Genomic DNA, 27,060 nt, shown 5'->3' on the forward strand with positions numbered 1-27,060 from the left:
TTACTCAGACGTCAAAGCTCCAAATCACTTGAATTCACTCCATAACATCTATATAGCTCGAAATCACTCCTACAAGACATAAAATACACAATTAGTGCAAAGCACTAACGATTAAAATGCAAACTCAACTAAAGTGCAGTAAATTTGAGTGTAATAAGCGACTAAAGAACGTAATTATAACCTATCGTCAACACCCCACACTTAAATCATTGCTTTTCCTCGAGCAATCAAACTACACTTTTTTTTATAGACATGACATTTTTAAACAATTCTCCTTACTCATCATACCAAGAGTATTTAAAATAGACTAAGCACAAAAGCGTAGCATCTTCACCTCAAGATTTGACTCATAAGTACCACGCATTATTCACAACTCACTGGCTTACTCTAACATAGAGGTCAAGGATTAACTTTCCTTCATGAATCAAGTACCTCACACAACAAAAGAGAGTAGTTCCACACAATAAAATTTAAGAACACTTAGGAACTCAAGATAGAAAGAATTCACTCACTCTCAGAAATAATATTCATATGCCACAAAAGATACACCATAAGCTTGCCCGTAGTGTACTACTCTACTAATCGAGCTCATTCAGTCTAGGATCAAGTAGGACTTAATTTGGTTGTAATGTAGGCTATAGGACGTGTAAGATACATTTTGATATAAGAGTGACTACACCTCCCTAAGCACTTTAATACATATATTTAACATTCAAGCCCATGCTTACGTCAAACCATGACTCCACCTTCACATCAATGTTATTATCACATACTTCTCTAAGTACAATTACATTAAGAGTCACCATTTATTAATGAATACTTTTTTTCCACAGCAATACAACTATTGTTTTTCAATTCAAGTGGCTCTTACTCGTTCAAAACAATGCACCTTTCTCCTGATTTCATTAGTTTCACTTAAAAGCCAAACCAACCGCCCCACACTTTAACTTTTACATAGTTCATAATAATTCAAGTGCTCATGAGAGGTTAAAAGGTTCAAATAGATGATTAATTCAAACAAATGAGTAAGACTTGTAATGTGGTTGCCAAAGAAACAAGATTACAGGCTCAAAGGGGTTAACTACGATACATAACAATTAGGTGGGTAAAATATACATATCTGGCTCAACAAAGAAACACCTATATCACTTCCAAGACTGAAAAAAAACTACTATTTCTCTTTGCAAACACACATGGCAAGTTCTAGGAATCAAATGCAATGCACAGAATATAACAAATCCTTACACACACATGACACATAACTCACTCAGGATTAGTTTTATCAAGACACTCTAGTCAAAGTAGTTAAACAAAGTTAAGATAATAAATTTAAGGTATTTATACAAGAGTCGAAAACTGAGCCTAAGCGTCACACCCAAAGTACTCACTATTCTCAAGGCATAATAAAGTCAAGAGATATTGCTTCAATTCAAAACACAACACAATGGCTCCTACTCCCAAAAAAACTAACTACACCCGGTTCAAACAAAACCCTTGGAAAAGAACCGTGGTTTAAAGAAAAACCAAGGGGTAATTGCTGCACTACCTAACAAAAGAAAATATTTTTGTTTTTTTTTCTTTAGACTTAAATCCCTCAAGAAAATTGTCTAATAGATTCATCATCGGGAAAAGTCCAATCTTTAAAAAAATATTATTTAATTAAACTAACACAGCTAAAGTAGCATGAAAAGTCACCCAGACAATCTCCTCACCCCACACTTATAATTGTGCATTGTCCTTAATGCATAGAATAACCATAAGAGGGTAAGAGAAACTCCCTGGAAGCCCAAAGGCCAAAGTACTAGCATCTCATGGGGTACTCAGACTTCTCCCAGACCTGGTCCTTCGTGCGGGTACCGCACACTTAGTTCCAACCATACCATCAGCATCCTTCCAATGGCTTTGCGTTCCATTCTCCTAAAAATCAAAAATCGACACTACAAGAATAATACAATAAAAAAAATAATAAACTAAATAAAAAATAAAAATAAAATAAAGTTGGGTTGCCTCCCAACAAGCGCTTGATTTAACGCCGCGGCACGACGTGAATCATTTTTTGCCTCCACCTCGAGCTTATGAATTGAACCCCAAGTTTTGATTCAAGCTTATGATTATGGTCATGGGTCGGTGGAACGAATCTAACTGGCCCAAGGAAATAATGTAGTATTCTGCACTCCTTGGCCTTTGTATGAGGTATGTAATCCTGACTTTCTGGCAAGAAGAATTCTAGAATATATGCACCTTGTTCCTCATTCCTTGACTCTTCAATTGGATCGGATGACTCTATTTCCGTATCATCATCCAAACATAATGTGGAAAATGCTTGGAGTGTGGACCAATGCGCTCAAACATATGAACTTCAGGACTTTCAACATCCTCAACATCATTCACACTAGAGTCAACTAAATTTGTATCTTCAGTGTCCCTGGTTGACTCTAGTATTACTTCTTCAACATCGGCATCCTCAAATTCTAGCTGGATAGATTGTTGGTGTTCTATTCTGACCTCCTCCTCTAGCTCATCCTCGTATTTTTTTAAATCCTCCAGTATAATAGCAATTTCTGCAGCCAATTCATACTTATATTGGCTACTATCCACAATGTCAACTTGTTGCGCTTTACAAGGTTCAATTAATTTATTCGCTTGAGACTCCAAGTTGTGAATAGTTGCCCCTTGCCTTTGTACCCGCAGTTGTATCTCATCATATTGTTCCATAAGGCACTTTAGCATATCCTCGATCTCTTTCAGGTCCTCATACCTGGGTTCTTTGTTCCTATTAACTTCACAAGAAAAAGAAGAATCATCAAAGTAAGGGGTTGGGGGAAGATAAGAAATATAAGCACAACCATGAAAGTGACCATCTTGACCACCACACATATTGCACACATTCCACACATAAGATTGAGTTGGTGCACATAACTCGCTCTCGGGAATATTTTGATAATTTTGCCCTGGGTGGTTTCCTCCACTAAACGCATAAGAAGGATCAAAAGTAGAATTACTAATATCAAAATTCTCATAATTCCAAGATGTCATGTTTCTCAAATTAATAAGTAAAACAAAAATAAAAATCAAATATAAAAAAAAAGTTCAAACTTGAAACCTAGCAATATGTACACCTACAACTACACCGTTAGTTCCCTGGCAACGACGCCAAAATTTGATCAAGCCCAACTATGGCTTATAAAAAGGACTAAGCGGTCGTTGCAAATATAATCCAGTTTACAAGTCCGGAGATAAATCACACAGAGAACTAAGGCCTAGCTACAGCTGTTCACTATCACCAAGAAGACAAGCTTGAACAGTTCCTAACTTATAGATATTAAGATTCTTGTGTTTAACTAATTAACTAACAAATTAAAATAGTAAATTAACAACTACAAATACTAAGGGTTAAAGACAAGATTAAGGAGGTCTAGAGTTATAATTTCCCCAATTGTCGGAATCCTTCCCGCTATGTCTTATATAATTTCGCCTAAGTATTCTCTACCGATCATGAGCACTCTGCGTGTTGTACTTCTCTCCCAAGTAATTACGACAATTTACTAGACATACTCTCTCGAGTTACGCTAGCTGGCTTTAATAACAGCTCACTTAGATCGCACCCAATGTTTCGTTATCCCTAATCCCGCCTTTAAACCCTCGGTTATTGATCCCTCATATACTTTGGGAGTGATGTTGTTCAACAATTACCTAAATATGCACTCTCTCCCGAGTTATGCATACTAAATAGGCACAGCTAATAGAGGCCCTTCAATCAACCACAAGAATAATATAATTGAACAAATAGAGAAAATACTACGGCTTAATTATATATAAACATAACAAGAATTTATCCTACAAAAGGTTCCATCAAAACCCTAGATAACAAATTAGCTATTCATAATAGTATGTAAAACAACAATACTAAAAGTCATAACCAACAATGAAAAATAGGAAGAGGAAGGAAAAACTCGTAGAAGAATTCCCCGCCTAGCTCCTATTATGTCTCTGCCTCCTTAGGTTGAATCTGTGTCAAAAGTATATCCAACCTGCCAAAATACCGTTTTCCATGTATATATATCAAGTCGGGTCAGGTCCAAACTATTATACCTTCTCCTACGCGAAAAGGACAATTTTTTTAGGTCTGGACGCCGCGGCCGCGGTCCGACCGCGGTACAAACGCGGTATATGGCAAGTATACTGCCTCAGCCCGCCTCAGGTCCGCTATCGCGGTTTCGACTGCGTTTTTCACCCTGTTCCGTTTGGAATTTGGAAAAACATAAAACATGAAAGTTGTAACCCTTCGATTTATCTTTCCAACCATTTATTGTGGAGCCCAAATGGAATTCCGAGCAAAAAGTTATATGCATTTTACTAGACAGTGCGCAATATGCCTATTCGATTCTTTGTATTGTTGCTCTATCATCCGTTGATCCTGAATACGATCCCGGCTTAATTCCTTGGGCTTTTACTCCGACTTCAAAGCTTCAAATCACTTGAATTCATTCCATAATATCTATATAGCTCGGAATCACTCCTACAAGGCATAAAACACATAATTAGTGCAAAACGCAAACTCAACTAAAGTGCAGTAAATTTGAGCGTAATAAGCGACTAAAATACGTAATTATAGCCTATTATCAGATATCAATTGTTAATGTCATGTTTAAGACAATCATTTTGTAACCTTTTATATAATAGCATAAATAGAGGCATGAGATGTGATATGGGATACATTTGAACACTTGATGAAATAAGGTTACTATGTTATTGTTTTATATTATTAGTTCGAGCTACATTTTTTAATAAAAGCCATATAATATAATAGTAACACAAGTTGAAGTGATTACACAAAATTAATTCTGGGTTCAAGGTCCTCAGAGAAGTAGATTAATATTAAACCTCAAATGCCATTTTTAGCAAATACAAGTATATTCTTATTTGCAAACCCCATTCTTCTTTTGTACTGTAAATTTCATTCTTAGTCAAGAAGATTTTAAATGAAGATACATGGTCGGATTGATATAGCTGACGTTAACTTGTTTGATAATAAGCTGTAGTAGTAGTAGTAGTTGTTGTTGTAATTTCGTTCTTACAACTATAGAAATGAAGCTAAAGAAGCTGAAGAGTGGAGTAATGCTCAATATTTTGTCAATCTAAAAACATTTACAGGAAGCCAGGAATCCCTGGTATTGTGGAAAAGTTAATATCAGATCTTGCAGTTGGATTTTCTGTGAAGAAAATGGCATTGGGGAGAAATGTGTGTGGGATTAGGGCTTGTCAAAACTACCTCATTTGGGAGGAAAAGAGTTGCCCTGCCGAATATTCGCGAAGCCTTGCCGCACGGTATCCGGGTCAGCACAGAAATTGTACTTAGTTTTATCTGACAATTTAGTCTACTTAATTTCATTGTTGCCTAATTGCCTATTATACAAGCCGTGATGCCTGAAGTGTTTGTTAGCATGCAATTTTCCACATTGTTTCCTTTACATTTGTTTTTTGAGCAGTTATTTCTTGTGAAGTTTCGGCTGGATTGTGTTGTTGAAAAAGATGTGATTTTGTCCCCATTCTGCAGATTATGATTGTGTCTGGAGTTTATTATGATGATCAGACGAGGCTGTTTTATGTATCAAGGGTACTTAGATGCCGTTTAGGCAGGTCCTACCCTTGCTAAATCGATGCCACCTTTAGTTGTCTTAGTCAAAATCAATGTGGATGGAGCAGTCAGTATTGGAGCTGCTAGGATTGTTTTTTTCGTTTGAGACCATGAAGGTAATAAATTAGCTTCACAATCACAGCATTTTTCTTTCAATATTGATGGTGAAATGATTGAAGCTTGGGCAACTTTGAAAGGAGTTACACTAGGTTGTATCTCTTTTTTTTATCGCTTGCTCCTGACCTGCTTGTAGTCAAATGTAATTGGTATGCAGCCTATTTGTGTTATATGATGAATTTCAACACATATAGAAAGCATGACATAGGAAATCGTGGTTCTCTTTGGAGAAGAACCAAAACAGCAGAGTTCCGCCTACTCAAAACTAAGACGAGGCATTGCGGGATGAATCAAACATTTGAATAAGGGTTGCTAAGCCAATAATTTCATCAAATGTTGGAGAAAGGGTTTTTTATTGGAATAGTCCAAGACTCTACATGTTTCGTTCTCACTACTGTTATCTATTGCTTTATCTCTGTTGAATATTTACTCAAGATTTCTTTTTGTGTTTTACAGGGCCCCTCTAATTTGTTTGAGCCTTGCCTATGGTGGCTATAAACAAGTTTGAATGCGTATTTCCTTTAGGGCATGATTCGAAGATTTTAATCTTAAATGATATAAAGATGAGAGGAGAGCTAGGTCTTATTCCAATGTGAAATTACTTTTCTTGGTTATGCCACTATTCAATGTAACCCGACTTTCTTATAGGTGAACTACATTTTGGTTTTTCCCTCCATAAGATGAGCCTACTGTGATTTAGCAAAAGTAGCAGATGGTGACTAGGGTTGTCACTAGGTTAGACCTCTTTACCGAGCATAATTTATCTGATGTCCTCAGAACAATTTTTTTCTTATTAGTATCCTTTAAACATCTTATGTCAGAAATAACTGCAGCTTTCTTTCATTTTTTGCCTGCTACCACCTATATGCATTGATTCAGGTATTTGCCAAACATATGTGGAAAGTGTGTTGTGTGTATCTGTGGGTGAATCCGCCGAGCACAAACTCACTCTAGTCGTTTCACATGTGGTTTAATATAGCCTGTGCTAGTGTGAAGTAGTGTTATGCGCTCATCCTTGAGCACACACTCATCCTATAGTCGTTTCAATTATGGTTTCATTTCATAGAGTCTGTAATTTTGAGAAGCAGTGTTATTGGCTAATCCTTATCCTTAATGGGTTGATCATAAATCTCAGTAGGCTAACAATTTTCCTTTCCTTACTTTGGGCTTTGTTTGATGATTATGTCTATGTCTATCTAAGTAATAATGAGAGGAAGGGCCTTAAATTGAGTAAGTGGTTGAATAAGGATCTTCTACAGAATAAATTGTACCTTGTGGAGTAACATGGATTTATAACATAGTCTAGAGCTATTAAAGTAACTTAGTATAAGAGGTGGTTCGCATACAAACTAAGTGGGTCATGTAGGCAAACATTCATCCTTCGCTCGAGTTAAACTTGAGAAAAATATAAGAGAAGGAATAAAAAGGGCAAAGGAAAAGGAAAAGAGAAACTGGATATGGCCAACTGAGCTTAACTCAGTACAGTTAGATTATATGTGGTTTTACCAGTAAGGTTGGGCTGAGTAGCTAAACCGTATGTTTCACTACTTCACTTGCAGATAAAATTACTTGCAAATAATGTTACTTCATTGGCATGTTGAAGTTTGTTTGTGAAGCTTTGGTTTAATTTGAACTTGACCTTTGATTAGATTGTAATTTTCCATTGCATTCCTTCCAAGTTGTTGGTTCTCCAGAACACTATTTTTCTCCCTTATCTCTTTTCTGTCTTTGTTAACTCTCAAGTGTATCCGCCCAAAAGTCGAAGTACAACTATGGTTACATAAGCTGTGTTTAATGTGGACTTTTCTTCTCATTTAGTAAACACCTTTTCCATCTGTCAGTAGAAATGTAATCTAACACTTCTACTTATTTTTGTGTGATTTTTTGGATCTAATAATTTATATGTTGTTTTGTGTAAAACTACTCATGTCCAAGCGATATGTTAATATTTTTGAACTTTTCTTCTCATTTGATAAGCACTTCTCCATCTGTCAATCTGATCGTTGAAGTGGATATGTATTCTAACACTTTTTACTTAATGTTTTCTGGTTTGATTATTCAGATCTATTGATTTGTATATTATTTCGTGTTAGATATATTTATTTCTTTGTGATATGATGATTTATACCCTTGTGATATGACTTGTTATTATGATAGAAGTTGACTTTGCTCTATATCCAGAGTCTAATGTCCTTAAACTGGATAGTAATTGATAAGTGCAAAGGGAAAAGGAATCTAGTGCACATGCATACAGGGTTGACCTTTGGTTTAGTTGAAGAAAATAAATATAATGGCAGGTTGAAACATTTAATTCCTAAATATAAAAACTATGATTAAGTGGAAACCAAAGAGAAGAAAGAAACTTTTAGAGGTTGTTTCAAACGTTTGATTTGTACCTCAGCTACTCTTCTTCTTCTTTCCCTTGCAATTTTAGTTTACAATAGTTTCTGTTATCACAACTTCTTAAAAATAAAAGGAGAGATGTCTTCAGACCAATATATGTTTGTAAAGAAAATTCATCCCCTTGAACGTCTGCAAGCCATTGAAAGACATTGGGGCTTCCTCTTGTCGCCGGGTATTGCAATTGAAGAAATCAAGTTCCTTAAAAGGGAATTCAAATTCCTTGATATTTTTCCCAGATTGCAGAGTTTTAACTATGAATGCGGCATGCAAGATGTCACACAGGAAGTGCAAACTCTGTTTGATGATGTTATAGTTGACCTCAACGAGATCTACAAGGATCCATATCCAAAAACAAAATTTGATCCCTTAATCTCTCAGGTGAAAAACAAGATTTGGATAACCAAGTTGGACATCAGAGCTAAATATTCTTTTCAGGAAACGTCATTATGGCCTTCAGCCAACAAGGACGGTGCTGCTACTTCCAAAATTATACTCGAATTTGTTGATGCAGTTGTTGAGATTCTTGGTGATCTAGTGCAGACTGATGATCCTAGTTCCCTACTTTATGTTCCGGAACCCAAGGACCAAATTAAAGAGATTTTAAAGGAGTTGAAGTTACTGAGATTTTTCGTCTACTTTGTTTCAATCAAATGCATAGAGCCTCAAAGCCGACATACTTTCTTTAGTCACGTTTTAATAGTGGCTGGCCACACAGCAATCGTTGTATGGTTGTATTTGGCTAGCCGTGGCAATAGAAATGATCAAGACTTGGCTCCAAGTGAAATGAATGCTTTGCTTTCTGATCTCATGCAAATGAAGATTAAGCCCATTCAGCCAGGCATCCGCAAAATCTATATTGATGTCCTGCAAGATTTGAAGTCGGCAATACAATCAGAAATGCATCCCAACATTCAAAACAAGCATGCAGCTGACAGTGGCTTTGTTGAGACTCTTGCGCACGATTTGGTGGGGCTACCAACTAGTAGTAATGCTTGTCAGGTATTTGTTTTGAATGATCAAATGGCAATCCTTCAGGAGATACTCAGCAACTTAAGAGACATTCTCATCCATCTGCCAACAGTAAATCTTGATTTTTGTCTTCAAGATATGGACACTGTTATTGTTGATGCCGGATTTCTAATTTACTCATTATATGATATCAAGGGGGAGAAGGAAGACACAATGTTGGAGGATATCAACCGAGCACTTAACCTTGATCTTCCGAGCAACATTGTGCCTATCAAGTCAATGATCTACCTCATCGTTCGAAAGGCATTTCCTAACTTGCGAAGGATTCATGGACTAGGCTATGTTGATTTTTTTTTAAATAACCTAAAGGAGTTCCAAGGCCGTTATGCAAATTCACTTGTTTTCATCAAGAACCAACTTCAAATTATTCAGAAGGAGCTTGAGAGCTTGCAACCTTTTCTAAAAGCTGTTGCAGAAGAGCAACACCATAGGTTCAAGACACTTCAAGTTTGTGCTACACAATTGATTAGCAAAGCATATGAGGTGGAATATGTAGTTGACGCAGCTTGTATAAGCAAAGAAATACCTAACTGGTGTCTCAAGCTTTGGCTCCTAGATATCATAGAGGAGATAACTCGTATCAAAGCAGAGGTAGCAGAGATTCCAGAAAAGCAATGGCACATGATACCATTGATACTTCCACTGTTCATACATCATCACAATTGGCATGGAATCAAAGCATAGCTGATGGATTTGGAGACGTGATACAAGAATTGAGAAGACGACTAATCAAAGAACCTAAACAGCTGGATGTTATCTCAATCGTAGGCATGCCTGGTCTGGGTAAGACAACTTTAGCCTGCAAACTCTATTATGACAAGTCAATTATCTCTCACTTTGATATTCGTGCACAATGTTGTGTGTCTCAAGTATATACATTTCGGAATTTATTACTAGCCATTCTATGTGATGCTATTGGCGAGGACTCTAAATATGAAAACAAGTCTACTAATGAATTAGCTGATGAGCTTCGTAGAACTTTACTACCCAAAAGATACCTTATCCTTGTTGATGACGTGTGGGAAGCTAGTGCATGGGATGATTTAAGGCCTTGCTTTCATGATGCCAAAAATGGAAGCAGAATCATTCTAACAACTCGACATTTTGAAGTTGCCAATTATGCTACATCTGTTAGTAAACCCATTCCTCTTCGTATGTTTAGCGATGATGAAAGTTGGAATTTACTAGAAAATAAATTGTTTGCTGAAGAAAGCTGCCCCCTTCCCTTTGAAGAAGTTAGGCAAGAAATAGCAAAAAAGTGTGGAGGGCTGCCTCTTTCAGTTGTTTTGATGGCTGGTATTCTGTCAAAGATGGAGAAGAAAGAAGAGAGTTGGAAAGAAGTGGCTGCGACATTAAGTTCCCACATACGCAGTGATTCAAAAGCTATTGTAGAACAAAGTTATCAGGATTTACCCTTTCATCTTAAGCCTTGCTTCCTTTATTTTGGAGCATTTTTAGAGGATAAAGTGATTTGACGTTTCAAAGTTAACAAGGTTATGGATATCAGAAGCATTTATTAAAAGTTGCGAAGGCAAGAATTTGGAGGATATAGCAGCAGGTTACTTGGAGAATCTTATTGGAAGAAATCTAGTGATGATTGCTGAGAGGGCCAGTTTAGATGGTAAAGTTGAAGCATGTCGGATTCATGATGTATTGCTCGAGTTCTGCAAGATAAGAGCAACGGAAGAGAATTTTCTACAGTGGATAAAATGGTAATATATACTGTACCAATTAGTGGTACTTTATTTGTTCAATTAATCAAGTATTTCGCGTTACATTTGGAAATTAATGTTATGATTTACTAGTTTAAATATTCACAGTGATATAATATTCAAGTTATATTTGAAAATCAATGTTATGATTTATCTAATTATATTTCCACAGGGATCAGAATGCCAATCCTTCTTCCTGTATTTACTCTTACAAGCAGCATGCTCATGGTCGCTTGGCCTTTAGTGATGTGGGTACTCTTGAAAAATGGAGCTCGTCTTGCTCACTTGTTGGCTCTATACTTTTCAGAAAAGATACCTTACTCCATTTGACAATTTCACGCATATTTCACAATTTCAAGTTTCTGAAAGTCTTGGATTTGGAGGGCACTGTTAATGTTGATTGTTTCCCGATTGAGCTAATTTTTTTTTTGAATTGGTAACTATTGTATATATTATAAAAATCAGTACATAGGTTGCACTGAAAACCAAATTTACATAGAGAGAATTTGAAGATATTCTAATTTAAAACCTAGCAGGATCCTAGTATGTCTATGATTGTCAATGTATCTTCTGTGTACATCTGTTTGCACCAAAAACAAAATAGAAGAATACAATTGAGTTTGATCTTCTGCAGTGGATTGCTTCTGTCTTCAAAACATCTAGTGTTCCTTTCCCTCCAGACTGTCCACCAAATACATGTCGGAACTGTCCTCCATCTATCTCTGCTAGTTGCTTCAGCTCCAGCTTCTTCCCAACTATAAATGACATCTTTAATCCTGTATGGCATTGACCATGAAATACCCCTAAGATTAATAAAGATTTTCCATAGATGGTCTGTAATCTTGCAATGTAGAAACAAATGGTTGACAGTCTCTGCACTCTCCCTACACAGAAAACATCTTGAACACAGTGATATTCCCCTTTTTATGAGATTATCCTGGGTTAAAACCGCTTCTTTTGCTAGTAGCCAAGTGAAGCAAGCTACCTTGTATGAAATCTTTGTTTTCCATATATGTTTCCAAGACCATGTGTCTACCTGTTGATTGTCATGATTCAAAATCTTATATGCATCCTTCACTCGGTAAACCCCTCTGTTGTGCCTCTCCCACCATATTGAATCCAAACCTTCTTGTAATCCTGTAAATGCTTCCAGCTCTTTGTAGAGGTCAGTTAATCTTGTTATCTCCTAGTCATTCAGCTGCCTTCTTAGAGCTATTTCCCATCCTTGACAACTCCTCATTTCAGCTACTGTCTTATGCTGGTTTTGTGCTAAACCGAACATATCTGGGTATCTTTCCTTTAAGCTTCCAATTCCTAACCAGTTATCATTCCAAAATGATGTGTTCCTTCCGTTGTTCACTCTTATGGAGGAGTGATTCTTCATTATTGGCCAAAGTTCTCTGATGGATTTCCACACACTTACTCCATATGATGTTCTGACTTTTTTTGACACCCAGTTGCTTTCTTCACCATACTTTGCTTTGATCACTTAGGACCATAAAGATTGGGGTTCTTTAGAGTACTTCCATAACCATTTAATTCTGAGAGCCTTGCTTTGGTTCTTCAAATTCCTTATCCCCATTCCACCTTGTTTTTTCTCCATTGTTAGCATCTTCCAATTGACTAAATGGAAGACCTTTTTCTCCTTATTGCCTTGCCAAAGGAATGTTCTTCGGAGTTTGTCCAATCTCTGTAAAACGCCTGCTGGAATTGGGAACAAAGACATCATGTAAGTAGGTAGAGAGTCTAATACTGAGTTGATTAGAACTAGCCTACCCCCCAATGATAGGTACTGCGATTTCCATCTTGACAACTTCTTCTCACACTTTTCTATGACTGAATTCCAGATTTCTTTTGATTTGGACCTTGCACCAAGAGGCATCCCGAGGTAAACTGTTGGTAGGGACCCAACTTCTCTTCCCAATATCTGAGTCAGTTGCCCCATGTTGTTAACTTCATTAATGGGAAAACTATTGCTCTTCCTCCAGTTAATGTGTAATCCTGATACTCCCTCAAATAAAACCAAAATGATCCTTAAGAATCTAAGTTGTTCTTTTTCAGCATCACAAAAGACTAGAGTATCATCTGCGTATTGGAGATGTGTGATATCTAGATTGTTAGCCCCACTCCTGTTTACCTCAAAGCCTTTAACCCATCCACTGACTTTTGCCGTTTTGATCATGTTGTTCAATCCTTCCATAGCTATGATGAATAGGAAGGAGATAAAGGATCACCTTGTCTGAGACCTCTATGTGAATGAAAATAACCTTTAGGACATCCATTTATAAGAATGAAGAATTTCACAGTAGATATGCAAAATTTCATCCATCTAATCCATTTTTGCCCAAAACCCATTTGTTCTAACATTCTTAGTAGGAAGCTCCAGTTCACATGATCATAGGCCTTCTCGATATCCAATTTGCATAAGATTCCAGGTTCTTTCTTTTTTATTCTTGAGTCCACAGCTTCATTAGCAATCATCACTGCATCAATTATTTGTCTTCCTTTGATAAACGCCATTTGTTGAGCATCGACAATTTTCCCAACCACCCTCTTAAGTCTTTCAGTTAAGACTTTTGCGAGCAGTTTGTAGAAGCTCCCTATAAGACTGATCGGTCAGAAATCTCTCAATTCTTTCGCACCCGTCTTCTTTGGAATCAAAGCTATATATGTTGCATTGAAGCTTTTCTCAAACATCTCATGTGAATGGAAGTTGTTAAAAGCCGCCATGATATCTTCCTTCAAAATGTCCCAGCACTTTCTGAAAAAACCCATTGTGTATCCATCTGGCCCTGGAGCCTTGTCACTTGCACACATCTTCAGACTGCTCAGCACTTCTTGTTCCTCAAAATTACTCTGTAAAGACTCCCTTTCTGATTCAGAAATGCTTGAACTATTTTCGAAATTGACTGTTGGTCTCCACTGTTCAGGTTCTGTGTAAAGCTCCTTGTAGAATTCAATGATCTCGTCCTCTATTCTTCCTGGATCCTCGATTACTTCATGTCGAATCATTATTTGGTCAATGTTGTTGTTTCTCTTGCGTGCATTTGCAGTCCGATGGAAAAATTTTATATTCCTATCCCCTTCTTTGAGCCACAAATCTCTTGATTTTTATCTCCATGCCAATTCTTCATTCTTGAGTTGCACCACAATCTCCATTAGAGTGGCTGCTTTCCTGACTGATTCCTCCTCTGTCAACGCTCTTAGTTGTTGCGTTGTCTCAAAATCTGCTAGTTTACTTAGCAATTTTGATTTCTGCATTCCCAAATTGCCTTTGTAACTTCTGCTCCATCCTTTTAGCTTGGCCTTGAGAGCTTTTAACTTGCAAGCTAAAATGTAATCAGGTCTTCCTGAGAATTCAAAAGATCCCCACCACTCTCTAATTCTGTCCTCAAAGCCTTCCACATTCAGCCACCAATTTTCAAACTTAAAGTATGATTTAGCTTGTTCCCACGCACCACAGTCTAGAGCCACAGGTGAATGGTTCGAAATCAACCTTTGTTGGATAGATTGCTTGCTGTTTCTGAACCTTGCATCCCATTCTTCTGAGATGAGAAATCTATCAATTCTTGACGCCGCTGTATGATTGAACCAAGTATAGTTTCCTCCTTCAAGTCGAAGATCTATCAACTCCATATCTTCTATACAATCCGAAAACTCCACCATCGCTCTGGACCTCCTTGAACATTCCCGTTTTTCAGAAGGGTACCTTGTAACGTTAAAATCGCCACAAACCGCCCAAGGACCTTCCATCAATCCCCTCACTGCACCAATTTCTCTCCATACTTTTTTCCTTTCTATTCTACAATTTGGAGCATACACTCCTGTTATGTGACATTGAAAGTTCTGTAGAAGAGCGTCAAACTTGCACGTCAAAGTGTATGCACCAGTCTGTAACACCTCCCCTTTCCATACTCTGCAATCCCATAACAACAAAATCCCCCCTCTTGTGCCGCTTGCTTCTAAACATGCATACCTCACCCATCTACCACCCCATATTTGCCTGACTATTTCCTCGATACCCCCCTCGACTTTTGTTTCTTGCAAGCAAATAATGTCTGCCCTCCAATTCTGCACTTGACTTTTTATTATCTCCCTTTTCTTCTTATCGTTTAAACCCCTTAAATTCCAGGAAATTACTTTGATCATCATATAGAAATGATTGATAGATCTCTTCCCCTACTCCTTTTCCCATCACTCTTGAATTTGACATCGAAAGTAGTTAACCCTTTTAATTCCAGTGATCCTTTGAATCTTTGTTTCTTCACCTCCGACTCTGTCTCCACCCTTCTTACCTTTCTGCAGCTGTCAATTTGCATTAGCAACTCCAGTGCTTCTTCTTCATGTCCTTGAAAATCTACTCCAAACATTTTCCCCAATTTGATCATATTTTGATGGACCCATATTGTTGCATCCATGTCTTTATCCAGTGATGGAATGTGTTGCTGAACCGCTATAGGATTCACCTCCTCGATTTCCCACTCTTGAATAGAGCTAAGTTGCTTTAGGTGTTCCACAGTACTTCCCACCTGATCATTCCCCATCTCTGAGTTTATGCTTCGCTCCCCTTCCTTCTGTTCCAATCTTGGCAAAACTGCTCCACCTTCTGGCTGATTGCAACTGGTAATTGTTTCCTTTTGCATACTTTCTAGATTCACATTAAGGATTTGGTCCCCTGGAGAGGACTCTTTTGCCCCCGAGTAAGAGGGTCCTCCCATTTCCTCACTATAAGGCTTCAGCCCAGTATCATCAGATATCTCACACGAGAGGTCATTAAAAATGACTTGCGCAGCCATATCGGGGTCATAGGATTTCAGCTTGTCTTTTGACACTTTACTGCTCTGATTCATCGAGGTTGAACCTTGTGTAAATTGTCCATTTGCCTTTCCTTTACCAGTGTTCAGCTCATACCGTGTCTTTCTTTCAGCCCAGATTGGGATGAAAAATTTGGTACCATTTCTTTCAATCCCCACCTCATTGGGAGTCTTTCTGCCATCACCAGCAATTTTGATTCTTGCCCACTTAAGATGGTTTTTGAGATCAGTTTCTTCTTCTGTAGCTAACCATCCCCCGCAGAGATCTCCTATTTCTTTGAAGATCTTTTGTGACCATAGATGTAAAGGAATCCCCATGGCTCTAATCCAGCATGTTTCCTCAATTTGTGAGTTTGGAATGCAACCGGCATTATGATTCCACCATTCCAGATGAAGCTTGAATTTTTTCCATCTCCATTCTCCTTGCACAATCTGCTCTGCCATGAATCTGTTTGGAAATTCGAAAAGAAACATGTTTCCTATCATTTCATATATATTAACTCCGTATGCTTTGTTCCATGAAGCACTCGCCCATCGCCTTATGTCTGCTAAAGTGGGTCTCTCATTGATTTCTTTCCCAAAAGACCCGATAATGCATCTTTTTAGTAGGCCTGTGTCCTCTCCTCCAGTAGGTTCCATAACAGAGATTTTCCCATTGTCCGTGTTGATCCTTGCCTCTCGAAGTGTATTGGACTGCCATTTACTCTCCTTAACTACTTGTGCATATGGGAGATTTTCCACAGTGTTTCTGGGTGGTGCTATGGAAATCAGCCTGGTGGTCTGATAGATGAATCTTTCTATCTTAGCTGCTATGTCTTTCCAGCCAGAGTTCAGAGTTAACTCTGGGAGTATTATCACTGACCTCCCTTCTCCCTTCAGTGACAGAATACTCATATATCTTCCATGAGCGTTATATTTCCTAGTACAGAAATGTTCTGTCATTTGTTCCTTGTACTTCCATCTCTTCACTAGATTGTTTTGATCTGTCGAGGCTTCATTAAGTGCAAAGCAGATCCATTCCATTGCCTTTCTGCCCATGGATGATCTTCTCATCATGTTGCGACTTCTCTCAACCCATTCAAACCATGTGTCTTTGTTAGAGTTCCATCTGGTGATGTCAAAGGATTTGAATCCTACGTTGAAATATATCTTGTTGTCTCCCATATTGTACTAAACCAGCTGCTCAGCTTATGAAAGTTAAAGTTTGTTTGGAAGTTATCCCAGTGAGCTAGAAAACTCGGCAATGTAAGAGGTAAAACCAGAACCAGAAATCTGGAAGGTTCCTACCACCGGAAAAATAAAAGTTGTCGGAATTCAGAAAGGATTATATGGTTGTGGTCGGAAATCCCCATTGAGTGTACTGTCTAAAAGATTTTTTTTGAAAAAGTGGCCGGAAATGTGCTCACGCGCCGGCGCGTGGCATTGTTCTCGCCGGCGACTGGCTGCGCGTGGGGGCGCGTGCGGATGATTTATCGGAGCTATTTTCAGAATGGTGGTCGGAATTTGATCGGCGCTTTAATGGTGTTTATGGATTCTCAGAATACCTTGTTCTCAGGCTCCTCGGGGAGTGTGCCTGAGAGCTTTAAGAAAGAAGAGAGAGAAAATATATTTTTTCCGATTGAGCTAATTTACTTGAGGTATTTTTCTGCAAGATATGTTCTGCAGTCAATTCCATCATCCATAGTCAATCTTTGGAATCTGATATTAAATGGTAGTGGAGGAAAGTTGTCATTACCCTTTACAATATGGAAGATGGTTAAACTGAGACATCTACATGCCTCTCCGTACTTCATTATAAATAATGCAGAAGAATCACTTGAGGACTCCTCAGAACTTTATGATTTAAAGACTCTTTCCTTTCCATGTTTTTCTTGTGTGGACGATGCACATTTGATGCTGAGAAAAACACCTAATCTACGGGAACTGACATGCAGAATCAAGGGTATTAGCAGAGATCAGCTACCTGTATTGGATTTTCCACCACGACTTGAAACGCTACACATCCATCCTACGCTCGCAGAATCCCAATGTGGATACCCTATATGCATTTCCGCATCAAATCTAAAGAAATTGACAGTAACACTTTTTAGATTGGGCCTTGAGCACTTATCAAACATTGCTCAGCTTCAGAACCTTCAGGTGCTAGAATTGCTTTCTGTTAAATTTGAGGATGGAAAATGGGAAGTGAGAAATGAAGAGTTCCCTCCGCTCAAAGTCTTGAAACTATCGAATGGTTACTTTAAAGAATGGACTGTTGCCGATGATGCCTTTCCTAATCTTGAACACTTGGCTTTGCATCAATGTTTCGATCTTAAGGAGATCCCAACATGTTTCGGAGACATCTGTTCCCTCCATTGAGGTACGAGAATGCAACGGATTTGTTGACAAGTCAGCCAGGGATATTTGGGAAATACAATTTGAAGATTATCAAAATACTAATTTCGAGGTCTTTATTCACAAGTCCATGGCACACAAGGATAACAATTCGGATTACGGTACTCTACTGAAAATTCCTACCACATCCATAACTCACTTTTATACTCTGATAGATGCATTCTCCTTACTATAACTTGCCTGTTACTATTTACTTCATTCCATCTGTTTGACACCTTGTTTAAAGCTTTAGTATTACCTATTTAGTATTTTATTTTTAAAGGTAAAAGTTCTTGAAATAGAAGTACTATAAATTAAAAATATGATTTTTTCTATGTTGCTCGGACTCTCCAAAAATATCGATGGGTGCATGTCGGATCCTCCAAAAATAGTGTATTTTTGGAGGATCCGACACGGGCGCGGCAGATGTTTTGGAGAGTCCGTGCAACATAGGATTTTTTAGCAATAAAGATGATAAACACAAGAAATCCGAGACTATATAGTTTCTATCAATGTAAACAATTAACTAGAAAATTCCTTCATCATAAATATTTTTTTGTCAAAACAGACACATATGATTGGTTATGAAAATGATCTACAAAGCAAGGCGGAGGAGCTGGTAACCGGAAGCCGAAACTTTAAGGTTTTTTGTTTATTCTCAACTAGTGGTGTTCATTTTATTTTCAATTTGATTTTGTTTTGTTGATTTTCGTTTTCGAAAATATGTTTTAGAAACATAATTAAATAATTAAATAAATATATGCTCTCTCTAGCAGTTTAAACTTTTAGATGAGATGGTCACACAATTCAACATATATCAGAGCAGGCAAAGGTCCTGAGTTCGAGCCTCAATGCTAATATGCTATCCACTATAAAAAAAATCGCGTGCTTGACCCATGAAAAATAATCAGACTCGCATGTCAAGGGGCGTGGTAGAGACATAATTAGACTCGCATGTCAATGGGCCAAGCCCATTGGTGGCCACATGGCCTAACACTTAGAAATACACATACAAAAAAGAAGTAAAGCAACTAATAAGGAAAACCAGAGAAAGGATAAGCAACACCTTTTCAGCCATTTAAGGACAAGTGCATGCCTGTGTTGAACTATATATAATTAGGCAGATTGATTTAAAATGTTTGTTCTTTTATGACATACTAAGCTTTCATAGGCATCTTTAATACTGTTAGGCATGATCCAGGCTACTTGTGAAGCCGATTGGAGCAGAGGTTATGGACGGAAAGAACCCTGAAATGGTGGGACCCTCTTCCTCAATGACTGTGGATGAGAAGGGGATGTTCATGTAGGAGGAGGACGATGAGGTGGTGAATGAGGAGGTGCTACTAATTGGCAGAGGAGAGTGCAGGATTTGCCAGGAGGAGGATTCTTTGGACCTATATTGCTCGAACTCTCCAAAAATGTCGTCGGGTTCATGTCGAATTTTTCAAAAGTAGTGTATTTTTGAAGAATCTGATACGTGTGCGGCAGTATTTTGGAGAGTTCGCACAATATAGCTTTGGACAAGTTGGAGAGCCCATGTGCTTGCAGTGGAAGTCTCAAGGTGAAGTCTTTAACTCTCTTGATCTTTTTTGTTGTATGATATGGGGATACCATTTATGATTAGGAGTAGTTTGGTAAGTGGTGTGGGTTTGGATGGTGTGAGAAATAGAATATGAGATAGAAATGAAAGAGTGCATTCATTTGATTATTCTCCTAAGCTATTGGGTGTTAAATAGTACATGCACCTTATTTAAACTAGGAAAGAAATGGAGGCTACATAATTATGATACACCAATGCCTCCCTAATTGATGCTAACTAATACACACAATTTTCTTAACACTCCTTTTCAAGCTGGTACATATAGGTTGTGTGTACAAAGCTTGTTACAAATGTAATTAATTCGAAAACCGGTACGGAACTTAGTGAAAATATATGCAAGCTGATCATTTGACTTCACGAACTTTGTGACAATGTATCCCGAGGGTATCGTTTCTTTTACAAAATGACAGTCGATCTCTATGTATTTAGTTCTCTCGTGAAACACCGAATTTTGATGCAATATGAAGAGTTGCTTGATTATCACACACAAGTTTCATCTCACTAATTTGTCCAAAATTCAATTCTTTTAGCAGTTGTTTGTTTGATCCAAAAATCCAATTCAGGAACTGAGATGCAAATTCAAGCCTTTTAGAGCGTGTTCAAAGTCATCTGTTGCCTGTTTTGGATTTTCCAGCACGGCTTGAGAAGCTAGACAGTTTTGGTTCGATACCTTCATACCTCGGTGCATCAAATCTTTAAAATTTGACATTAAGCTCTTGTGGACTGTGCCTTCATCAGACATTTTTCAGCTTCAGAATGCACTTGAACTGAGAACCGTTAAATTTGGAAAAGTTTGGAAAGTGAGAAATGACGAGTTCCTTCAACTCAGTCTTAAAACCAGAATACTTGTTACAATGGACTGTCGCTGATGATGCCGTCCCTAACCTTAAACGCTTGTTTCTGTTATTGCAAAAAGCTTAAGGAGGATCCGTCTTGGTTTGAAGACATCTCTTCTCCAAAGTACATTGAGGCAGAGAACTGCAGCGAAATTTTTTGGTCAGTCAGAGAATTATACACTACTAAAAAAATAAAACTATATTCAGTCGTTTGTTTATGTATATGTCGTAGCTCTAAATATTTTAGGCAGCACTTACAACTACTTTTTGAGCTATTAACTCGTTATGGTATTTCTTTTAACAGACTGATGAGTTTATAGCTGGAGCAATTTGGAAGATCAATATGTAATATTTTTATTAGTTACTCCATTTCTTTAATGGATTCTGTAAAATTATTCGTCAGTTGCGTGCATTGTAAGCTACATTTCAAGTTTAACACAGGAGCAAATTATTCAATCCTTAATATTTGGTGCAAGTCATTAGATTTTGTCTCCTTGAGGTGAATGGTTTCCCCCTTTTCCTTTTTTCTTATGAGTTATAATGCTATGTTTGTGCTACTTATGATTTCACCAAAATGCTGTATAAAATTTTGAATCTAAACTTATTGAAGGTCCACATTGACAAAATAATGTGGACTTACTTAGCCAGTTGTGCAACTAAAATAAATGTGGAGTGAAACCATTAGTTTCAATGCGTCAGATCTGAAGCTTAGTTGTTCTGCGTCTTCCCCTTTGCAGCTGAAGTTCATTCACAGTTTCTTTGAATCACAGCTCCTTTAAAAGATGTCTTCCAACGAATATCTGTCTTCAAACGATCGTCTTTTTGAACGTCTGCAACAACTTGATGATATTTCAGACCACCATAGTCAAGTTGTTAAAAAAGGAATTTAAATTTCTGGATATTTTTCTCAGCTTGCATAGCTTCACAGAGGAAACTAACATGCCAGATGCCTATCAGAAGTCAGAAAGTCCAAGCTCTGCTGCGCTAATTGGCTTTTAAAGCTCCAAGCCGGGGCGGAGCTAGACCCTCCGCTTACGGGTTCGGCCGAATCCAGAAGTTTTTGTGCAAACTTGTATTTGTCTTGTGAAATTCGTGGAATATATACAAATTATTGTTTTAGAACCCAATAACTTAAAAGAACTAGAATCTCGAACCCATAAGCTTCAAATCCTAGCTCCGTCTCTGTCTCCAAGGTCTGCTTAGCCGAGTACTTTGATTTTTATACCTCTAGCTCTAAGGTAAAAAATAAGATTTGGTTGACTAATGGAAATTAGAACCAAATACTCCTTTCCCAAAATATCATTAAAGTCACTATCAGCCGACAAGAATGGTATTGCTATTCCCAAATTTGTAAACGAATTCATTGATACTGTGGCGGACAATCTTTATGAACTAGCGGAGATTGATGAGCCTTGTTCATTTCTTTATGTCTCGAAAACAATAGGCGATGTTTCATACCGAGAAATTCCTCTGACGACCCAGGCGGTGCACAAGTAACCTCTGCTTGATGACACCCCTTACAAAATCCATATCCGGTTCTGGAAGAACTGCCTCCACTGCATTAGGGGGCGCGTTTTGGGGGTTTGGCTGGGCGAACTCTTCGTCATTTGAATAACTACTATTATCCGCAAATAGGCCTACACCGAATGACGGCCAACTGGGGCCTCCACTGCTACCCCCAGGTTTCCTTCAGACCCAGACATTCCCCTCCCCCCACACCCCCGATGCATGAAGAAATGGAGCGATAGCCCTTTGAAGTTCATCCATAAAGAGATATCCAAGCGATGCTTTCGTCTGATTTACTTCAAAAAGGTTTATAGAGACTCGGGATGAATGTCATCATGTTAATTTCTTCTGTCACATTAGCTGCGGCCGGCCACACATCAATGCTTTCCTGGTTGTATTTACCATGGCATTGCGGAAGAAATCAAGACTTGGTTCCGCGGGAAATAAATGTTTTGCTTTCTGATTTCTTGCCAGTGAGCGTTAAGCCCATTCAGCCATGCATTCGTAAGATCTATGTTGATGTCCTGCAAGCTTTAAAGTCAGGAAATACAATCAGGATGTTATACCAGCATCCACAATGAGCATTTTGGTGACAGTGAAGTCAACTTTGAAAGTACAAGGGGGGTGGGGTGAATTGTATATTTTTAAACTTAATCGTTTAGTTGACTAGTTTATCAAGTAGTCGACTAGATGTAATAATCTAACAGTTATAATGACAGAAAGTAACTGCAGAAATTAAAGACACCGGAATTTTATACCGGTTCGGATTCAATGTAAATCCTAGTCCAGTCCCATTGGGTTGCAAGTGAGTTCTCTTTAGTAAATGCATTTCTCCGAGTACAGTGGAATTGATTTGACAACACAGTTCCTCTAACACTCGTTTCTTTTTGAAACAATGTCTCACCAGTGTTATACTCTCCTTGGTGTAGGGCTGGGTATAAATTCTTTGATGAAAGTCGAGACTTGACAACCCAAGAGATTTGATACTTGGAAAGAGATTGATTCTTTCCAAGAATAAGATAGCTAGCTGTTGCTTCTTCCTTGATTTCTTCCTTTAACAGATGTATGCAATGCTTGCTCCTTGATTGTTGGTTCTTCCGAAATTAACAGCTTATCAATCTCTACAAGATTTTCGATCCTCCGGATATGGTGGTCGTGATTCATGCCTTAATTTTAGGCTTGCTTGATTCTTTCCATCGTAGCTGTCCATTAATCTTCGTTGATTGAGTTCCTTCCTTAGGCATCCAGATTTGGTGATTGGGTTATAATCTTTGCTGATTGATTTCTTTCCTTAAGTATCAAGATTAACTTATAGCATCTTCTTGATTCCTTAATTTCCTGCATAGATATATTATTTGCATCATTAATACTGAATCTAACAATCTCCCCCTTTTTGACGATGACAAAATAATATATAGGTGTAAAAACTAGTTAACTTCCCTGTGTTTTACTCCCCCTCAATGTATGTAGTTGACTAGTCCATGATGCTCCCCCTCAGTTCATACAGTTGACTAGTCCATGGTAGAGTCGACTCCTGCCATCAAACTGTACCTGTACAGATACAACATATACTCTTTCTCCCCCTTTTTGGCATCAGCGAAGAGGGAACAAGCCAAGAACTAAACAGAATATAGAGCATTGAAACAGGAGAGTTATAGGTAATATCCAATGGCTGGGAAACAACCCACAAAAAACAGCACAGCGAAAAAAACCAAATTATCCAAAGGCTGAGAACATAGCCCATAACCAACACAACAAAAAATTTATCTTAAACAACCACGCTAATGGCGCAGAAAATAAGTAAGGGTGTTGCAAATGGCCTCATTCAATTGTTCAAAGCTGGCATTTGCTGAGATGCTCACTCCCTCCAACCTGTCATAAATTTCCCTGAAGGCTTTGACAACATTCTCCCTAACTCTGAGAACAACAACTCTAATTTTGGACACATCAGACCCTATTTCTTTGGAAATGGCATGAATGTCACCAACAGTAGACTGAGTGGCTGTGAGAAGATTTTTGATTTCAAAGAGTTGAGAGTCAATGGCACGAAGCTTGTCACCAAGATCAGGACTATCAGGACTGGGATGAGGAACAGAGGGTGAAGGTTTGGGCTCTAGAGGGGCATGCTTTGCTTCACTATCATGCTTCTTAACCCAGGAGCCCTTTACACTCACATATCCTATACTAGCAAAGGCTCTAGAATTATAAGACTTTAAAACAGTGATGAAGGGATAGTTGGATAGGAAAATTTGATGAGCTTCCAAAATGTGAGTGATTGCCATGCCATAGGGTAAACTGGTGGGATCTTCAGCACTCTCGATCATGAAATTTATAACCCATGAGGAAAGCTTGATTTTGAGTTTGGTCACAAGGCAATAAATGAAGAAGGTGTCTCTTTGAGAGAAAGTTGAAAAGGAACCAGTACGAGGAAGCAAAGTAGTTGCTACAATGTGGGCCAGAACTCGAGTTTCGAAACTAACATCACTGGGACCTAACTGGTTTGGAAGGGAGTCAGAGGGACACTCAACAATACACTGTTTGGCTTAGTCAAAGAAAATTTCAAAGTCATCAGGCCAAGTGTTTTTAAACAGCGTAAGAAAACCAGAACAACGACACTGAAAGAGCGAATCAAACAGAGCACAGTCATGAACAATGCGCTTACCTAACACTAAAGATTCCAACCTATCAGGCTTACTAGAATGGAGATTTGCATAAAATATTTTGACTAGGGGTTCATATACCTTAGGCGGAGGAATAAAGAACAAATTAACCCAACCTTGATGAACGGAAAGATCTTTAACCTTGCAATTGAGGGCTTACATGTCGTCAAGATCGATAATCCTTCCATGAGCAATGGGCTTGTCCTTCAAAGCAATGAAGAAATCCCGATTTGGGGAATCCCAGAAGTTGAGGTCAGATTCAAGAGAGGTAGAAAAATCAACCTTGGATTTCTTTGGGGTGGAGGAAACAGGGGGTTCTTCCATGGGTCGTTTACCTAGAGCTTTTTCTCCTAGAAGTTGAGAGTATTCAGAAAAATCTCCTTGAGAAAAGGTGAAACCCTCAGAGTGATCGGATCCTAGGTCTACTTGTTCTAGGGGCATATATGGGGTTTTGCTTTGGAGCGGGTGCTTTTTCTGGTAGAGGCAGAGGGATTTCGGGGATGTTTAGCCATTGAAGGAACAAAGGTTTGATTGAAGCTTTGGAGAGGAGATATTGATAAAAGTGATTGACAAGGGTAATCCACCTTAAGAAGAGGGTTTTTGACGGTTGAGTATCGAAAAGGAAAAGTTGTCAATTGAAGGGACGCGATGATTGGCTTTCCAACTTTGAACGACGAACTGATGTGAAAGAAGAGAAAAGAGAGGGAAAGAAACGGAGGCGTAATTAATACATGAGTAAAAGGACAATCATTACCAAAAGAATTAGCAATACATATAGGTCCTGAAGGTTATTAGTAATTCAAGTAATGCCAAGTAATTTTCTTAAATCACAAAACCTCTCCTCTAACAATGGTTTAGTAAAAATATCAGCTAACTGACTAGTGGTTCCAACAAAAGATATTTCTATGCCTCCTTTAAGAACATGATCTCTAATAAAATGATGCTTGATATCTATATGCTTTGCTCTAGAATGATGCACAAGATTTTTTGAAAGACAAATATCACTAGAATTATCACAAAAAATTTGTATAGTCTTAAACGAAAGTTCATAGTCACCCAGTTGATGAGACATCCATAGTAGTTGTGCGCAGCCTTGTCTTACAGCAATGTATTCAGCTTCAGTAGTAGACAATGCAACTGATGCTTGTTTTTTACTGTTCTAGGATATCAATTCCTTTCCTAGTAATTGAAATGTACCGTTTGTGCTTTTTCTATCGTCCTTATCACCTCAAGATTTGCATCTGAAAAACCTTCTAATTTAAAAGAGTTAGAGCGAGGATACCATAGTCTATGAGATACAGTCCCAATGAGATATGAATGATTCTTTTTACTGCGGTCAAATGTGATTCCTTAGGAGCAGACTGAAACCTGGCACATTTACATACGCTGAACATAATATCCGGTCGACTGGCTGTTAGATATAGCAGTGATCCAATCATTCCATGATATTTGGTTTCATCAACAGGAATACCTGTTCATCTTTGTCTAAATTTGCGGAAGGGCTCATTGGTGTGCCAATGGATTTTGTATTGCTCATACCAAATTTTTGCATCAGTTCCCTTGTGTATTTGGTCTGACATATAAAGGATCCTTCTTCAGATTGTTGAATTTGCAGTCCAAGGAAGAGCGTTAGCTCTCCCATCATACTCATTTCGAATTCGCTTTGTATAAGATTTGAAAATTCCTTTCACATAAGAAGGTTAGAACTACCAAATATAATATCGTCAACATAAATCTGAATAATGAGGTTACCTTCCGATGATCTTTTAATGAACAAGGTAGTATCTATTTTACCTCTTGTGAAGCCATGATCAACAAGAAAGGAACTAAGTCTGTCATACCAAGCACGTGGAGCTTGCTTTAGCTCGTACAACGCCTTAGTGAGCTTGTATACATGGTATGGGAACTTTGAATCTACAAACCCAGGCGGTTGTTTTATGTATGCTTCTTCCTCAATAAATATGTTCAAAAAGGCACTTTTAACATCCATTTGAAATAGCCTAAATCCTTTAAAAGATGTGTCATGACCCAAACCCCGCTCCGGTCGTGATGGCGCCTCTCGTGAAGATAATGCCAGCCAACAAACCCATATCGCCTTTTCAAAAATAGTTAAACATTAATAAACAACTTAAATATGATTTAATGATATAATTAACGGAAGCACAACCTGACACAACCCTAACCGGGGTGTCACAAGTCACGAGCATCTACTAGGGTATAAATACAACTGAAAGCCTGGAGTGTACAAATACAGACTAATGAATGAGGAGAGAGAAAAGAAGCGCTGCGAACGCCGGCAGATACCTTGCTAGACCCTGATGACTCTGCCTTCGATCAGCCAAAACATACTTGAATCTGCACACAAGGTGCAT

At 38.2% G+C, this 27,060-nt stretch overlaps 3 protein-coding genes across 5 annotated transcripts; 2 read left to right on the forward strand and 1 right to left on the reverse strand.

Annotated features, from left to right (window-relative positions):
- Positions 1-4,866: 4,866 nt before the first annotated feature.
- Positions 4,867-9,954, forward strand: LOC104238288 (late blight resistance protein R1-A-like). Of its 3 annotated transcripts, XM_070160654.1 has the most exons (3): positions 4,867-5,336; positions 5,558-5,754; positions 6,212-9,954. In XM_070160654.1, exon 3 carries the CDS (start codon positions 8,237-8,239, stop codon positions 9,869-9,871), a length of 1,635 nt encoding a protein of 544 aa, XP_070016755.1. In that variant the 5' UTR covers positions 4,867-5,336; positions 5,558-5,754; positions 6,212-8,236; the 3' UTR covers positions 9,872-9,954. The 3 variants fall into 3 exon arrangements, with proteins under 3 accessions (XP_070016755.1, XP_070016754.1, XP_070016753.1); XM_070160653.1 differs by having other exon boundaries at positions 4,867-5,351; positions 5,558-9,954; XM_070160652.1 differs by having other exon boundaries at positions 5,558-9,954.
- A 3-nt stretch (positions 9,955-9,957) lies between these two features.
- Positions 9,958-11,293, forward strand: LOC138868162 (putative late blight resistance protein homolog R1B-12). Its single transcript, XM_070159744.1, has 4 exons — positions 9,958-10,585; positions 10,695-10,899; positions 11,072-11,147; positions 11,207-11,293. Exons 1-4 carry the CDS (start codon positions 9,958-9,960, stop codon positions 11,291-11,293), a joined length of 996 nt encoding a protein of 331 aa, XP_070015845.1.
- A 2,717-nt stretch (positions 11,294-14,010) lies between these two features.
- LOC138880089 (uncharacterized) lies at positions 14,011-15,048 on the reverse strand. Its single transcript, XM_070159745.1, has one exon. The coding sequence runs from the start codon at positions 15,046-15,048 to the stop codon at positions 14,011-14,013; it is 1,038 nt and encodes a 345-aa protein (XP_070015846.1).
- Positions 15,049-27,060: the final 12,012 nt, after the last annotated feature.

The sequence above is a fragment of the Nicotiana sylvestris genome, chromosome 10 (genome assembly GCF_000393655.2).
Source record: "Nicotiana sylvestris chromosome 10, ASM39365v2, whole genome shotgun sequence".
In the NCBI taxonomy this organism is placed as follows: domain Eukaryota; kingdom Viridiplantae; phylum Streptophyta; class Magnoliopsida; order Solanales; family Solanaceae; genus Nicotiana; species Nicotiana sylvestris.

Coding starts and splice junctions, on each gene's coding strand:
- LOC104238288 (XM_070160653.1), top strand. CDS start 8,237: ATGTCTTCAGACCAATATATGTTTGTAAAGAAAATTCATCCCCTTGAA.
- LOC138880089 (XM_070159745.1), bottom strand. CDS start 15,048: ATGATCAAAGTAATTTCCTGGAATTTAAGGGGTTTAAACGATAAGAAG.
- LOC138868162 (XM_070159744.1), top strand. CDS start 9,958: ATGCCTGGTCTGGGTAAGACAACTTTAGCCTGCAAACTCTATTATGAC. Junction 10,900..11,071: donor TTTCTACAGTGGATAAAATG/GTAATATATACT, acceptor ATATTTCCACAG/GGATCAGAATGCCAATCCTT. Junction 11,148..11,206: donor GTCGCTTGGCCTTTAGTGAT/GTGGGTACTCTT, acceptor TATACTTTTCAG/AAAAGATACCTTACTCCATT.